Source organism: Neomonachus schauinslandi, chromosome 8 (genome assembly GCF_002201575.2).
Source record: "Neomonachus schauinslandi chromosome 8, ASM220157v2, whole genome shotgun sequence".
Classification (NCBI taxonomy): domain Eukaryota; kingdom Metazoa; phylum Chordata; class Mammalia; order Carnivora; family Phocidae; genus Neomonachus; species Neomonachus schauinslandi.
In genome coordinates this window covers 27,862,081-27,878,682 of record NC_058410.1, presented here as the reverse complement: position 1 = coordinate 27,878,682, position 16,602 = coordinate 27,862,081, and the positions used below count along the sequence as shown (strand labels likewise).

The window sequence follows — 16,602 nt, the reverse complement described above, 5'->3', positions numbered from 1 at the left end:
GTGTTGGATTCTAACACACTAGAATCACCTAGATCTGTGAAAGAGCATGACCTGTTCAGGCACTCATAGGGCCTTCGGTGTGACTGGAGCCTAGGGTGTATGTGTTGCATTCTAACACACTAGAATCACCTAAGGACCTTTTAAAAATTTCATACCCCGGTCACAAATGTCTGGGGGTTGGAGCCAAGCACTATGTAGCTTCCCAGATGATTTCACTGTGCATCAATGCGCACTGCTTTAACTTAATAGGCATTCTGTTCTAATGACCTTAATATGTATATTGTCTAATATCTTGAGGGTTGTAGATTCAAAATGTAGATTTTAACAACTATTTAATGAAAAGCGTGATTTGATTTGCCTTGCAAAGGGGTAAACTCAGAGCTTTAAAACTTTTTTTTTTTTTTTTTAAGGAAGAGAAAATGATTGTTTTAAATAGATGGAAACTGTAATGGAATATTTTTGGGTCGAGAATGACTTTCATGCATGACTACTGCCACTATATCTATAGTCTGTCTGTCATGTTCTCATTGTGGGTCTCAAACCCTGTGCTTGTCTCCAAAGCAGGTTGGTAAGTGAATCGTGTCTAGAAATTAGAACACCATGGCTCCTACTTTAGGTCTAGTAAGAAACATATGTAGGAGAATGATACAGTCTTATATGATAATTTTAAATCATGTGAAACTAGAAATTCTTTTTAGTTTAGTTACAATCTGATATCCAGTGAAGTTATCCAATGGAATTATTGGCAGAGCTATTTAAATATATTTAGAATTTATGTTTTATGTGAGACAGCAATTTTATATATATTTTATATGTACATGTATATATATGTGTATATATATTCGTATGTATATATTTATAGTTATCTCTATATATATTTGAAAAAGGAACAGTGGAAAGATAATCCAAAAGCTAATAAAAGTGGTTACCTTTAAAGGGAAGAAATCAGGGGAGAGGGGACAAGGATGGACAATTTCTCCAATATAATTTGTATTACACTTTGACCTTGGAACAATTGAAATATTTTACAAAATTAAAAATCACCATTTAATTAAAAAAAAAGCAGTTGCTAAAAATTGAAAACAAATGAATCAATCTAGTAGTATATCAAATTGGCTTCGTAACCAGGTATTGAAAATAATTATTTCTAGTGACTTTAAAAATACAGTATTGTGATTGTCCATAACCTAATGACATATGTCTGATAAACAAAAAGAAGTGCAAAGAAGTTTTAAACTGCATTCAGAAAGATCAGTATTGTTATTTTGAAACTCTTATATTATAGAAAGACAGTTATCATGTGGTTTCACTCATATATGGACTGTAAGAAACAGCGTAGAGGATCATAGGGGGAGGGAGGGAAAACTGAATGGGAAGTAATCAGACAGGGACAAACCATGAAAGACTCTTGACTCTAGGAAACAAACTGAGGGTTGCTGGAGGGGAGTTGGTTGGGGGATGGCGTATTTGGGTGATGAGTATTAAGAAGGGCATGACATGATGTGATGAGCACTGGGTGTTATATGCAACTGATAAATTATAGAACTCTACATCTGAAACTAATGATGTACTATATGTTGGCTAATTGAATTTAAGTAAACGAAACTCATATTGTAGGTTAAAGCAGAGCAGTAATTATGTTATCAGAAACCAAAAATTTTTATCTAAGAGAAAAGTGATGAGAATAAAGAAGTTAAAAAGAGACATTTAATTTTATTGAATGAGAAATATCTGTACATTAAAAAAAAACAAACAACAGCAAAGAAATATCTGTACAGACTCATGATTTATTTTTCTCTGTTTAAAAAAGTACATGTGTCCTGGTTCTTTGGACTATAAAGACCAAAAAGTAATGATAACTCAGTCACAGTAAATATCCCTAGTGTCCAGATTACTGCCTCTAAATACCATTTCCCACTAGAAGGAACTGGGATCTTTGGAGAGATAGTTGATTCCAGGATTGAGAGGAAACATACAAGATGAATCCAAGACATCTTCTTGTGTCAGAAAACTATGAAAGGCCACTGGGATCACATCAAAAGTTTAGAAGAGACAATGTGTAGAGAGACCATACACTTATATGTATATTTCCACCCATTACATGAGTTGTAATCATTAAGAAACAACAACTGGTCGCCACTAAAGATTACTAGGACAGTGGACTCATTCTGAAAATTGGTAAGATAAAGAATCAAGGCACTTACGGTAACTGCCTTTCTTGTATAAATTTTATTGTGGAATAATCAAACGCTTGATGTGGAAAATTTCTCATTAACAGAATTCTGGCTAATAAATGCAGAAGGAATAGCGTAATTAGAAAGTCACCATTGAGTATCCCCAAATGAAGTAACAGCTGTAGGCAAAGGTTATCCATGGATGCTAAAACATTAATTTAACATTGATACATCTTCTGAATAGTTTTAGGATCACTAAAAGTGGGTCAACCAGCCATTATACACCTAATACAATAGGAAGCTAAAAAAAGGATTGAACTGAATGTAATCAAGCCTCTAGACCTAACTTCCAACTTAAAGGAATGGGAAGGGTAGAGGAAAATGGTAACACCATGAGGAAACAGCCAAATCCAGAGTATAGAAGATTCTTCAGGACCATTAACTTTGTGTCTTCAACAATTATAAATACCATGGGAAGGGTGGGTGGGAAGAGCAAGGTGGGAGAGGACTTTCCTAGATTAGATCTAAGAGACAACAACTAAATGTAAAATGTGGATTTTGTTTGGTTTCTGGTTCAAATAAACCAACTGTAAAAAGACATTTTTGAGACACTAAGGAAAATAAGAATGTGGACTGAGTTTTGGATGATATTCATCTTTTTAGGTGAATATAGCCTTATGCTTCTATAAGAAAGGAAAACATCCTTACCTGCTTAATTAATTATGAGTGAAGTGGTTTGATGTTATTTTTTAAAAATTTTATTTATTTGACAGAGAGAGACACAGCGAGAGAGGGAACACAAGCAGGGGGAGTGGGAGAGGGAGGAGCAGGCTTCCCACGGAGCAGGGAGCCTGATGCAGGGCTTGATCCCAGGACCCTGGGATCATGACCTGAGCTGAAGGCAGACACTTAACGACTGAGCCACCCAGGAGCCCCAGAAGTGGTCTGATGTTAAAATACTCCCGCAGTCAGTCGGTAACGGGACAGGTGAAACAAGGTGGCAAAATGTTGATAATTATGGAAAGTAGGTGATGGATACCTGGGGATTTATTATTATATTTCTTCTTTTATGTGCATTTTAAAATTTCTATAATGATAAATTAAAAAAAAACTTGTTTCACATTACAAGAAATATGTAGCCTTTTCTAATCGCTCAGTAATTAAAAGTCAGGGTCCCTTTCCTTTGTATTGATACAGACAAGTATGAGCATTCTGAACATAGTTTTTATTTGAGGATTTTTAATTAAATAGACCAACTTAAAAAGGGCAATGCTATACAGTAGATTAAAAATGGGCTCTTTGGGAATTGGTTTCAGTAATAAAATTTGTCCTCTCAAATGGTGGTTTTGATAAGGTTCAGATTTCATAAAGCAGCACAAAATATTGTTCAGGGCTTTTTTTTTTTTTCTTTTTGCAGTTTCTCAATTAATTTTCTTCACCACTGCCAAGAGTAATTACGTAAGATAGGCCTTTAGAGGACCCTGCTTTTAAAGCATAACTGCGTACCCCTCTTCTTTTTTATCCTTAATCTGACCATTAAGCCATGTCCACTGGTTGAATGGGAGTGGGGGAGGAATTGGGAATAGGGAAAGGGGGGGGAGACTAGACTGATGTGAGATGTGCTCTTCATTCAGATTTGTCTCTCTGCCCCTTCATCCATTCCAGAAACTTTGATTAACCCTACTGTGTACAAGGGATGGTGTGAGGCCTAGCGGGGAAGATGAACAAGTCAGGCATGGTGTCCTTGCCCTGCTGGAGTCCTCGTGCCTCTCTAGGGAGGGGGGCTGGAGCTCGCAGGTTATCTCCTTGATAATGTGATCAGTGCTGGAATGTATGGGGAGCTACAAGAGGAAAGGATCTTGTCTGGAGAAGGGACCAGGAAGGCATCCTTACATCTGCAGGGAGAGTAGGAATTAACTATTCAGATGGAGAGGCCAGAGGAGTAGGGTTAGAGGCAAAGGAAAGTGCACGCTTGAAGGGGAGGGATTGAGCCTGCATGCCTGGAACAGTTAGCATCTTGGCTGTTAAGCTAAAATCAGTGGAAAGACGTTGAAGATTTTTAAAAATTTGCCATGATATATTTCTTGCGTATGAAATATATGTAAGCTGTAAAAATGTATAATGAATGCTTGCATATTCATCATCTGACTTAAGAAATAAAACATTCCTTATGCCGTTGGAGCTCCTACTTTACAGATGCTATTTTTCTTCTATCTACTTTTTTTTTTTTTTTTTTCTGATTCTATCGTTCTCCCTCCTTTTGTTTTTACGCCTTTCTTCCCAGGAGTAACCACTAATGCTGAATTTCTATTTCTGTTTTCTTTGCTTTTCTTTTTAATTTACAGCATATGTATGCATCCCTAAACCATTCATAGTTTTGCATGACTTTGACCTTTGGGTAATAAGCAGCAGCATGGTTAAATCTCAATGTTGAGTGAAGATGGTAAGTTGCAGGAGACCCATAGTATGAAACCGTCAAAGGGCTTTCTACAGGGGAATAACGTGTGTGTTTATGCAGTGCAGATCATGGATTGGAGATGAGCAAGGATGGATGGGGAGAGCAGTGGAAGGATGCTACCTACAGTCTAGGTGGTAGCCAGCGTAGGCTCAATGGCTGTAGCCTCTTAAGAGAAATTATAGACAAACTTGTAACCATGGTCCTTTAGGTTCTTGTCCCTCCTGCTTGACCTTTCTGTTCTTTAAACGAGACAAGCCTGTTTTTGCTTCAGCGTCTTTTCCTGTTCTTCTGTCAAAGCCTTTCCTCTTAAACCTGTAGAGTTCTGTCCTTGCTACACTCAGGTCTCTGCTCAGGGGGGTCTTCCCTGACCACTCTATCAAGAAATGACTCCTTCTCCCTGTCGTTGTTTCCCAGTCTCCTTCCTTGGTTTTGTTTTGCTCTGTAGCTCTTCTTTAAAATCACAATCTGAAATTATTTATTTATAGCCTGTCTATGATCCTTGAGGGCGGGGACTTTATCTGTCTTGTCTAACATTGTACCCCTCTTTTCCTTGTGTCTTGTACATAGTAGGTGCTTAATAAATACTTGTTGAATGGACTAGTGAGGTAACTTGAAGTTGGGATAATGGAATCTACTCATCTGTTTTTGACTGTCTCCCAAACATCTGTCTGCTGTAAACTTTTTTTCAGAGCCTGAGGTCAATGCCCAAACCCTGTTCCCACTAGACATTTCCACTTGACTATCTTGCTGTCACTTCAAAGTCAGTAGGTCTAAAATTACACATTATCTTCTTTCCTCCAGTCTTCCCATTTTGTTAATGCCACCACCACCACCAGTCCCTGGGCACGAAACCTTGGTGTTATCCTATAGTGTTCTCTAGTCCTAATCCCTTGGGTGCTGTCTATGCCTGTGTATGCTTTTGGGGGAGTTTCTGATCACTGTTTTCATTTCTGCTTTCTGCTATTGACATTTTAGCCAGGCCTCAAGGCCCTGCTTGGATCCTCTCTTCTGGGCATCAAGCTGAATTTTCCATCCCAGTGCCCATTTTGTACTCATGTCTATAGTTTTTTTTTTTAAACAATATCCTGGCTTGTACTATTAATTACTTACCCATATCCTAAATTGTAAACACAGTCAAACACATAAAATATTTATTGAGTTGCCTTTATTTCCTTCCCTGTTGTCCCATTTTTAACCTCACCACGTGCGTCCTGTCCTTAGTTTTGTCCTAGTCCTATTGCTTGCACTTCGTTGTGGGACTGATAATAGAGCTGGCAGCAACAGTGCCATCAGCAGTTATCATCCCTCCTCTCTTTTGTTCTCACTAGGGCTGGGTTCTCTCTGAGCCTGTGGGGGCCCTTGCAGTTTTGAAAAGCGAGAAGTCATAAGGTGTCAAATCTTACATCATGCTGGACATGTGTGGAGGCAGTGGAATCTGAGACGTTGATCTTAGTTTTTAGTTATATTTGTTCGGTTTTCCTCTGAAATGAAAATAGTATAGCTCTTTATAACTACTTAGTGATGCAGATTGTGAAGATAAATTTAATTGGAGAAATTATTTTAACTCCCATTTATTGAGTGCTTATTGTATTGCAGTGAGCATAGACATACAAGATGGTTTTGCTTACATGGCGGATCTCCCAGAATCTAGCAGGTATTTAACACAGATTGTAGTAAAATACAGTAAATGTTAAATTATAAGTAGGTACAAGATGCTGTTGTATGCACGGAAGGAAGCATTGAGGGTTTTGTCGAGGGGAGGCTTGTTCCATAAAGGATGTAATGGGACCAAGTCTTGACAGATGAATGGGAGTTCACTAAGTTGACAGGGACTTTAAGTTCTTGGATATGGATAATTTGTGAAAACAAAATGGAATCAATGTGGGCTCTAATGAAGGGTGATACCTGTGAATCGCCAATGAAGGGCAGGCTTTTATTTCCTTAATATTGCAGCCCAAGGTCATTCCACTTCAACAGTGCCCTCAAGTAGCATGATGTAGAGACAGCCTAGTGTGGTTACTAAGGGTGGACTCTGCAGTTAGGCTACAGAGGTTCAGAATTCAGCTTTGCAACTTACTAGCCTTAGGAATTTGGACAATTTAAACTTTTTGGGTCTTAGCACAGTATCTATTAATGAGATAAAATACGTAAAATGCTTATGACAGTATCTGGTATACCACAGGTGCTCAATAAAGGTTCGCTATTGTGCTTATTTTTGACTGTTCACATCAGCCTAGAGCAGGAGTCGGCAAACTACTACTCATGGGACAGGGCCCAACCTAGTGTGCTCTCTGATTTGTAAATAAAGTTTTATTGGAACACAGCTATGCCAACTTATCAAGTATCACCTTTGGCTACTTCTGTGCTCTCCCAGACTGACATACAGAAACCAAATGGCCCATAAAGTCCCAAATTATTGCTCTTTACAGAAGAAATTTGCCATGTCCTGGCCTAGAGGATAAAATCAAACTCTTTAGCTCTCAAGATCTTCAATGACTACTTCAAGGCTATCTTTTTCCATCCATAACTAGCAGATGGCCACAGCAGCTCTTTGGTTTTTGCTGCCCTTTCTCTAAGAGGTGCTCTTTGTTGCTGGATTGTGGTTTTTTGAGTGTTCCGACTGATCTTCTCTCTTCTACATATGGACAGCAGCAGGGCCAGGACTAGGATAGGGTGGGTGAGGCACTCACCTTAGTTACACAGTTAAGGAGGACCCCCAAAATTCAGTAGTCAGGTAATGTCTTACTGCAATATTTTAAAAAATCCCAATTCAAAAAAATCTGTGATGAGAAAAATATCAAAGTTTTAAACAAAGACAGGCTCAGTATTACTGATATTTTTTAAACTGAGACTCCATCCTGGCTAGCCACAGTACACAGTAGAAGACAGCAGAGAACAGGTAACCCATACTTAAGCCACAGCAAACTGCAGACACCCCTGCTTCCTACATAAATATGGTAGCTAGAATTAAGATTCAGAAGAATCTGCTGGCTGGTCACATTTAGTGATGTATACTCAGGTCCATGTCAGGACTACTTTAATTTAATAAAGAATAATTATGCACGTCTTTTGTGGAACTTTGCTTACAGTAGTGATCTGTATATAATCTGTTGTATAAAATGACAATAAAAAATATTTCTGTAAGTTTTCAAATGGTTCATTTGAAATGGTTCACTGAAAGCAGTAAAGCATAGATTAGAATAGCAGCATTGGATAACTAAAGCTGTTTACCAAGAGATCTGAAAGGATTACAGGGTCCTATAAGCTTTTTCTAAGAAAGGACAGATAAGGATATTAATTGAATTTTAATGCTTTCTGTTAAACACTGACCTGGCAAGCTTTTTTAGATGACTAACTTTCTAATCTGCTTTGACATTTCTACAGGGTGCTGCAAACAGTATTTGTTGGTAGGTTAAAAATATATATGATTTGTTTTAGTGAAGGAGGTTTGGAAATCATCTGTAGCATTCTATTAACATAGAATGGAATCTTATCTGTAAGGAATATGTCTGGGGGAATGGACAAAATGACCTTTCCATTTCTCAGGCACCATGTTGAGATTTGTAGGACTTATATTTGATGTTTCAATGAAGTGAATTAGTTGTTCTAACTGGCTATCGCTGTTATAAAGAGATAAAATATAATATTGAACTTGATGCTCTTTTGCTTTCCATATGACACATTAAAATGTTTTTAGGTCTATAGTGTTGACTGGAGCCAAACAAGAGGTGAACAGCTTGTGGTGTCTGGCTCATGGGATCAAACGGTCAAACTGGTATGTCAGCATTACTGTATTTAAAACCAAATGTTCTCTTCCGCAAAGCTTCCGTTGAATTTTTTTTCTTTTCTAGGACGTACTTCTATATCTTTTCAATTACACAGCTAATTTTCTTTCCAAAAAACTATATTAAAGCATTTATTAGAATTTAAACATTTTTAACCTTTTGGCTGTAAACAATTAACTCAGCATTGATAATTTTGGCCCCTTAAATACCATTTTGCTTTATATGGAAATAGACTTTAAAGAATCTTTGAGATATGTCTGTCTATTACATGTGTATATATAAATACATAGATAGTGTTTTATATATTATGTATATAAACATAAATTTGAATTCACCTCTAAGTAATTGATCTATTCATTTGTTTGTAGTGGGATCCAACTGTTGGAAAGTCTCTGTGCACCTTTAGAGGCCATGAAAATGTCATTTATAGCACAATCTGGTCTCCCCACATCCCTGGTTGTTTTGCTTCAGCGTCAGGTAAATAATTCAGTATTTACCAAAAAAGCCTTACTTGTAGTGAGTGGTGGCTTTGCTTTCCCCAGCAGGTGGTGCTGTGTACTTGCGATTTGGAGGGGGAAAGGGCCCACTGTACTATTCTTTGTGCTCTGTAGATGGTTTCATTCTTCATCAGCCTCTAGATAAGAATCAGCCAGGCGTGGACTACTTTTCAACTATTAATGAACAAATATGGTTTGTCTTAGGCATATCATAACTGGTTATAAATCTTCCAAAAATTCCAAAAAGAACCGTTCTAGTTCTTTTTATTAGCCCCTGAGCTCCTTCCTTTAGATGGCATTATCCTTGGTTTGTTTATCGGAATAAAGGTGGCTAAGTCTGAGTAACAGTTACGAGAATGTGTAATATGTGCTAAGTAATGACAGATATTTGTGATGATTGACAAAGTAAAATGATCACTATTTTTTGCTTCTTTTGTAACTTTCAAAAAAATAATTTATAAAGAAAAAAAAATGGTATCCTACATAATCCCTCTTCTAGATTTACCATATGCATAGTGAGGAAATTCAAACAGCACAGAAACATGCCAAATAAAAAGTAAGTCCTCATCCCTCCCCCTCCATAGAACCACGGTTAGCTTTTTCTTATATTCCTCCATAAAAATTCCTATTCTCATTCCAGAATATGGAGTACAAAAATGAAAAAAAATGTTTGAGGCACCTAGGTGGCTCAGTCGGTTAAGCATCTAGCTTCAGCTCAGGTCATGATCCCAGAGTCCTGGGATCGAGCCTCACATCAGGCTCCCTGCTGAGAGGGGATCCTGCTTCTCCCTCTCCCTCTGCCTGCCGCTCCCCCTGCTTGTGCTTGCTCTCTCTCTAATAAAAAATAAAAAATATTTTAAAAAGTGAAAAATATTTATGGGGAATATTCCTGAGGAAAAAGTCAGATGTCTTTTAAGGGCTGAATTTGCTTAGTTGATGTTAGGTTTTATATGCTTATAGCTATAAGGCTTTTGTTGTTGAAATTATACAGGAAAATAACTTTATAATTGTGCATCAGAGAATCTCCCATCCCAAATTCATTTTCCCTACTGCAAACATTGTTATTATAAAACAGCTTTTGATTGTGGAGATTTCTTAGTAGCCTTAGTCCTATTATAGTTGAATTGAGAGAGTCATGCCACCATTCAGAAGGAGTTATTAGACTCTAGTTTTAAATAAACTTGATAGAAAAGAACATTCACCAATTATACTTTATGAATTTTATATATGAATTTATATTATATACTTAAGCTTATGGAATTAAAACAAATTTAAGGTAGAAAAAGAGGTATACCATGTTTTTTTTATTTGATCTACCACCAATAAACATTTGGCTAAAGAATTTTCTGAATACTATTTCCTTCCTAAAATCTCTGACACTTTAATATACATTGCTTCATTTTTCTTTTAGATAATTTATGTAATGTACGGAGTGCCAGTAAAGCTGTAAAAAGTGTAGGAATGAAACAAAGGTGAACAACTAATTGGCATAGGCAGGGCAGGGTTGCTGTGCTAGGCTGCCTCCTTAAGTCACTTTGACCCTGCCCCTGTGAACAAGTAGTGGGAAGGGTAAACCAATGTCTCCGAGTATTCCAATGTGAGGATTTATTAAATGACATCATCTGGGGAATATATACATAAATACAATCTATATGACACTAATGACTTTCAGAAGTGTTTATTATAGAGCAGCAACACCTTATAGATTAATCAAAACAGTAACAACAACCTTCCCAGTCTAGATGATGTCAGTTAATTCTGATAGTGAGAATCTGGTAATGTTAAGGTAATAGTTATTTTAAGATTTGGACCTTGAAATGATAAATAAATGCACCTCCTTAATCTTTTAAATGGTTTCCCATTTGATGAGTGAAAAATGATACCTACTTTTGTTTTGATTTGCATATTTGATTACAAGGGATAGTGAATATTTTTTATATGTCCATTGACCACTATAGTTTTTCCTTTGTGAGTCTCACGTTCATGTTTTTGGCCCATTTTTCTACTGAGAGCTGTTTGTTGTTGTTTTTCTATATTGATGTATGAGCTCTTTTTTATATTTAGGAATTAGTCTTCTGTATCTTACGTATATTTTCCCGTTTTTTGTTTGTCTTTTAACTGTTTTATGTTGTATATATATTTTTTTTACTGTATATGCATTTAAGTTTTTTGGTAGCCAAGACTATCAATTTTTTGCTTAATAGTTTTCTGGCTTTCATTTAGGATGAATAAGGAATTGGCTCAGTGAAAAGTGGGAGGCCTTGCGTGGCACAGAAAGAGAGACCATTCTAGGCAGAGAGAATAGGACCAAAAGTAAGAACTTGGTGCATTTGAGGTACTGAAAGAAGGCCAGGGAGACCACTGCTTAAGAAGAAAAGGTAGTGAAAATGAGGTTGGGCAGTAGAGAGGCCCCCAGATGGACACCTTATGGACTGGAATCAAGATTTTGGATTTTATCCTATGGACATGGGCAAGGCACTGAAGAGGTTTAAGCAAGGGAATGATATGATTAGGCTTGCATTTAAAAAAATTCCTTCTGGCTGTGTGTAGAGAACAGTTGGGAGGTGAGCAGGAGTGAATGCAGGAAGATTAACCGAGAAATGAAGGCCTGGATCAGGATGGTGGCAGAAGAGCTGGCAGAAATTAGGCTGACTTGAGTGGTATTTGGAGATGATTTGATAAGATGTACAAGAGGTGAAAAGAGAAGGATGAGTAAAGAATAACTCCTAGATTCCTGCCAAGGATAAATTGGTGGGTGGTTAATGTCATAACAGAGGTAAGAAATAGTTTGCAGGAGAAGATCTAGAGTTTTGTTTTAGAGCGCACTGAGCTCATGGCACCCAGGGGGCTGTTGATGAGTAGGTTGAGTTTGGAGCTGAGACATCTAGCCTCATGAATAAATTGTGTCATTGGCTCATAAATGGTAAGTAAAGCCACTGTAGTAAATCGGAGCCCCCAGGAAGGACTAAATTTAGAGAAGAAACCTTAGACTAGAGTACAGGTTGACAAACTACTGCCCTCAGATCAAAATGACTCACTGACAGGTTTTGTGAACAAAGATTTAGTGGAACACAGCCATGCCCATCCTTTTACAGATTGTCTTTAGCTGCTTTTGTGCCATAATGGCAGAGGTGAGTAGCTGTGGCAGAGGCGGATGGCCCTTGAAGCCAAAAATACTTACTGTTGGGTCCTTCACAGGAGATGTTTGCTGACACTTTGTATAAAGTGTCTTGAGGGGAGATAAAGCAGTGGAAGCTCTTCCATGCAGTTTGGTTATTTAGGGGAGGAGAGAAGAAAATACTAGGGGAGGAGGTAGAGTGTGTCTACTGTTGTCTCCTCATTTAATTATCCAGCACCCCCAAATAGGCAGTCAGTAAGATAATTGCTCCTTATTTGCTACTAAACTCTATCAACGCCCTGAGTTGTTGAATTATGTTGAGTGGCTTCCATAGTAAATATAACATCACAGAAATCCTTTCCTTTCGTTTATTATTTTTTTATTCTAAAAATTTAAAATGACCAAATGTCCCTCAATTCTAAAGTATTATTAGGTTGAAGACACTCAGAACTGGAAATCTTCAGGTAAATGGTGTACAGACAAACATGTCTCTTAGATTAAGCAATTTCTTAGATTCCAAGATAATAGCAAATAATAGTAAATTCTGTGTATAGAGGTTCAGTTAAGTCAAAAAATGTTCAATGGTTAAAATTAACAGCATGGTTTTCTAGAATGAAGAACAGTATACTTATAAGATTATTACTATTATTTTCAAAATTTCTAAGTTGTCTGAGTCATAGTGTTTTGTTCGTAATCTGAGTTAAATCTTTCCCAAGATATCAAATCTTTTGGGATGGCACCAGTAAATATATTTTTCCTTGGCACATTTCCTTTTCAAAGCTTAAATTTCTTCTTTGATTTTTTAAATTTTTCTGTGGCACAGCTAATTATAAGGCTGGGTGGGTATTAAGTAAGTGATAGCAATATTGATATGCTATTCGAATTAACTAACCCTTTAGCCTGCCTATATAACTTGGTTAGTCATCTTTATGCTTTTAGTGTAAATGCTAATGAGTTTCATGCTTATGGTGAATCAGATCTGTAAGACGACCACAGTTCAGCATAATGGTTATAATTTACCATAGGTGAAAAGCCCTAATACAGAGAGTATTAATACAAGTTCAATTAAAATTCCTTTTTTTTTTTTTTAAAGATTTTATTTATTTATTTGAGATAGAGAGAATGAGAGACAGAGAGCATGAGAGGGAGGAGGGTCAGAGGGAGAAGCAGACTCCCCGCTGAGCAGGGAGCCCGATGCGGGACTCGATCCCAGGACTCCAGGATCATGACCTGAGCCGAAGGCAGTCGCTTAACCAACTGAGCCACCCAGGCGCCCCTAAAATTCTTTTAAGGATGTGAATTAGATTGACATTAGTTAGCATCATTTTCTTCGAGTAGGGATGCCCTTTGGCCTTATGTCCTATAGTTTCAAAGGAGTCATTTCAAACCCTGAATGAATTAGTAGTATAAAATAGATCTGTCTTCAAAATGAACTGAAACATACTTCCCTGCTGGTGAAGCAGTGAAGACATGTCTGGTAGGAGCTCTAATTGGCAGCATTCATAATAAGCTGGAATTAATAATGAGTATAATTTTACATATTTGGAAAAGTATTAATAAGTAAAACTCCTTGAACTACTGATAGATTTTTTAAAAAAATTCCTTTACCTTACTATTATATGTAATTTTGTTGATGTATATTATTATTTAAGGTTCTAAAATTATCTTCATTTTCCTTGTTCTTTTTATGACCATGACCAAATATAAAATCTAATGGTGACAAAATCTTGAACTAATACACCTGCATTTATTTAAATGTCAGGCAACATTGTGTATATTAGCCTTTTATTTGGGCTGAGTCACACACTCCTCTTCCTTTTACATTGGCCTTTTGTGTAGCATGGTATACATAATATTGAGTCTGGATGTTGCATACAGAATATTCAGTGTATGAGACTGAAGAGCAGGAAAAGACTTATTGTGTGGAGAGTTAGCAATATAATCACAAAACTTAACTACCTGCCCATTGCAAATCGGTAATATTTAAACAGTCTTTTATCGTCACAGTGTCCGTTTGGTTTAATAGAAAAAAGATTATCTGCTTAATGACATCACCTTCCTGTGTTCTATTAGAAATAAATATAAATAGTGGTCACATCAGCCAGGATTTCTTTGGTTGAAAGTCAAAGAAATTCTGAACCAAACCACTTTAAGTAAGAAGATAATTTATTTGTTCGCATTGTTGAAATGTCCAAAATTACATCTGGCTTTATACGCATGGCTGGATGTAGGGCTTAGAGGATGTTCTTGCCATCTCTTCTGTATTCTTTTAAGTTGGTTTTGTATCACGCACCATGTGAAAGTAAGACGGCAGCAGCTCTAACCCCTCTATCCTTTCTGGTTTCCGTCCAGTAGGAAACGTGTGAGACTCCTTCTCAGACATCTAGGAAAGTTTCATTTTCTCTCGTCTGATGGTCCACGTGAGTGTTCTAAGCTGATCACTGTGTCACGGAGAGGGGGATGTAATCGATTGGTGTGGGCCCAGCTTACTCCTGCAGTTGGGAATGGGAAATGAGAAAGAGGGTGGTAGTCCAACTCATACACCAAGAATGGAAAGAGTGAATAGTGATTAGGTGGCAGTGGCTGGACACGTTCTACGGGGCCGATATTCACTAGATTGTATGCACATCCAGCACTTAAAGGGATTTCACGAAAACCAAGCCCTGGACCTGTGAGCTATAAAATGTTTCTTTTTAAAAAATTGGATAAAGGAAAGCCATTTTTCTGCCAGCTTTTATGCTTTTAGAAACTCATTGGAAGGTTTATTTATTAAGCATTTGCCATTTTCCTGAAATATTCCTTCCTAATGGTTTTCAAATAGTAGCCTCCTTAATAAAGTTGAAAAGATTTGAAGTTTTTTCTTCCATTCTACGAGAGGAGAGTTTGTGGTACAGTAAAGGATGGGGCCTGCTCTGAAGCTTTCACTGTGCCTTTGCCATTTCAAGTGAGATGAGAAAATTTGCTTACCAAGCTATGTACAGTGTATTAGGAGGCAAATGAACTTCTTTGCATATTTTCTTACTCTTGTTTTCATGCATTTCCTATCAGACATGTGTATTCTCTTGCATAGCTGAGTGCCTTACACAAGCAAACACTAATATATTTTTAATTACTATTATATAAGATATGGGAAGTAACCATCTTATTAGAATTTTAAAAACCTATCTAAGGTTAATTTTGGTTGTTGAGAGGGACATTGGCAGTGAGTCAGTTAGATATTAAGTGAATGGCCACTGTTTTTTGAAAGATACATTGAAAGGCACTGTAGATACATTGAGGAAGAAAACAGACAGGGTTTTGTCTTATTAGAGCTGCAATCCAGTGGAAAAGAGAGATCCTAAGGAAAAACAAACTAACAATGGATGGTAAGGAGTGCAAAGTTCTCTGGAGAGGTAACATAGTAAGTATAGTGGTTAGAAACACGGACTCCGAGCTGGACTGTCTGAGACAAAATTCTTTCACCACTATTACCTGACTTCAGGTCATGCTGCTTAACCTCCGTCTCTTCATTCCTCACTTGGAAAACAAGGGTGATGGTAATACTTACATCGTGGAGTTTTGAGGAGGATTAAGTGAGTTAATATGTGCAAAAGTCTAAGAACAGTACCTGGCACAGAGTTAGGTCTCTATGAGTGTTGCCTTCTATGATTAACATGTGCGCTCAGAATTCTGTGGAAACACAGCTAAGGATTCCTGATCTCGTCAGAGTTGGCTGGTCAGGGAAGCTGGTCCTCCATTCTGAGGAAATGGTTGTTCAAGCTGTTACCTACGAACAACTGAGAGTTAAGAGATGAGAGCTGGAAAGTGAAGGAATGGGAAGTGCGAGAACAGAGCATATTTGAGGGGCATCTGAATGACCGTGGCATGTAAACACATGTTGTAAGGATTACCAGTGCTCATCTGAGGAACTTGCTCCGGGTAGAATCTGGAATGCATGGCTGTGTAATAGCATACGAGGCCAGTGATCCTGAAACCTGGCTGGCTGTCAGAATTGTTGGGGCAGCTTTAAAAAAAACAACAGAATTCTGGGCTCCATCTTAGTCCTGCTGAATCAAGTATCTCTGGGAGGCACATTTTTTAATCACCCCAGCTGAACCTAGTGATCAGCCTCATTTGGAAAGCACTGTTCTAGTCTATGGCATAGCTTTGTTTGAGATGCCAAACTAATAGTTTATTTCTGTTGGTATAATGGGAATTTCATGCTTAATATTCATCTCTTTTTTTAAAAACCCACAGAATGGTTTCAGTGCTGAATTTGGAGAGGAAGTGGTTTCTGTAGTTTGAGAATGCCTTAGTTGTTTTTTTTCCCTCAGTTTTGTTTGAGTTATATTATGGTCTTCATCAGTTTTCTTACTTTGTCTTCTTGCTTACAGACAGAAGCTTGTTATAAAACATACTATAATCTTTGCGTAAGAAAACTCAACTGTAAATTTCATGGTTGTGGAACCCAAAGTTATAAAATATTTGTTTTTACACATATTACAAATGGCGGAAGCTTATGTGATAGGCAGCCAAGATGTACTTTTATGTCTAGTCCAGTGGTTCACATATGGTTAATTATGCCACTCAA

At 37.4% G+C, this 16,602-nt stretch overlaps 1 protein-coding gene across 2 annotated transcripts in view; it reads left to right on the top strand.

The window, feature by feature from the left end:
* The window catches only part of PEX7 (peroxisomal biogenesis factor 7), an 82,966-nt gene that overhangs the window by 8,513 nt on the left and 57,851 nt on the right, over positions 1-16,602 (top strand). For both annotated transcript variants that reach the window (XM_021693241.1, XM_021693243.1), the window contains exons 4-5: positions 8,330-8,407; positions 8,786-8,894. In XM_021693241.1, the coding sequence (XP_021548916.1) occupies positions 8,330-8,407; positions 8,786-8,894 (187 nt within the window). The remainder of the gene's footprint in view (positions 1-8,329; positions 8,408-8,785; positions 8,895-16,602) is intronic.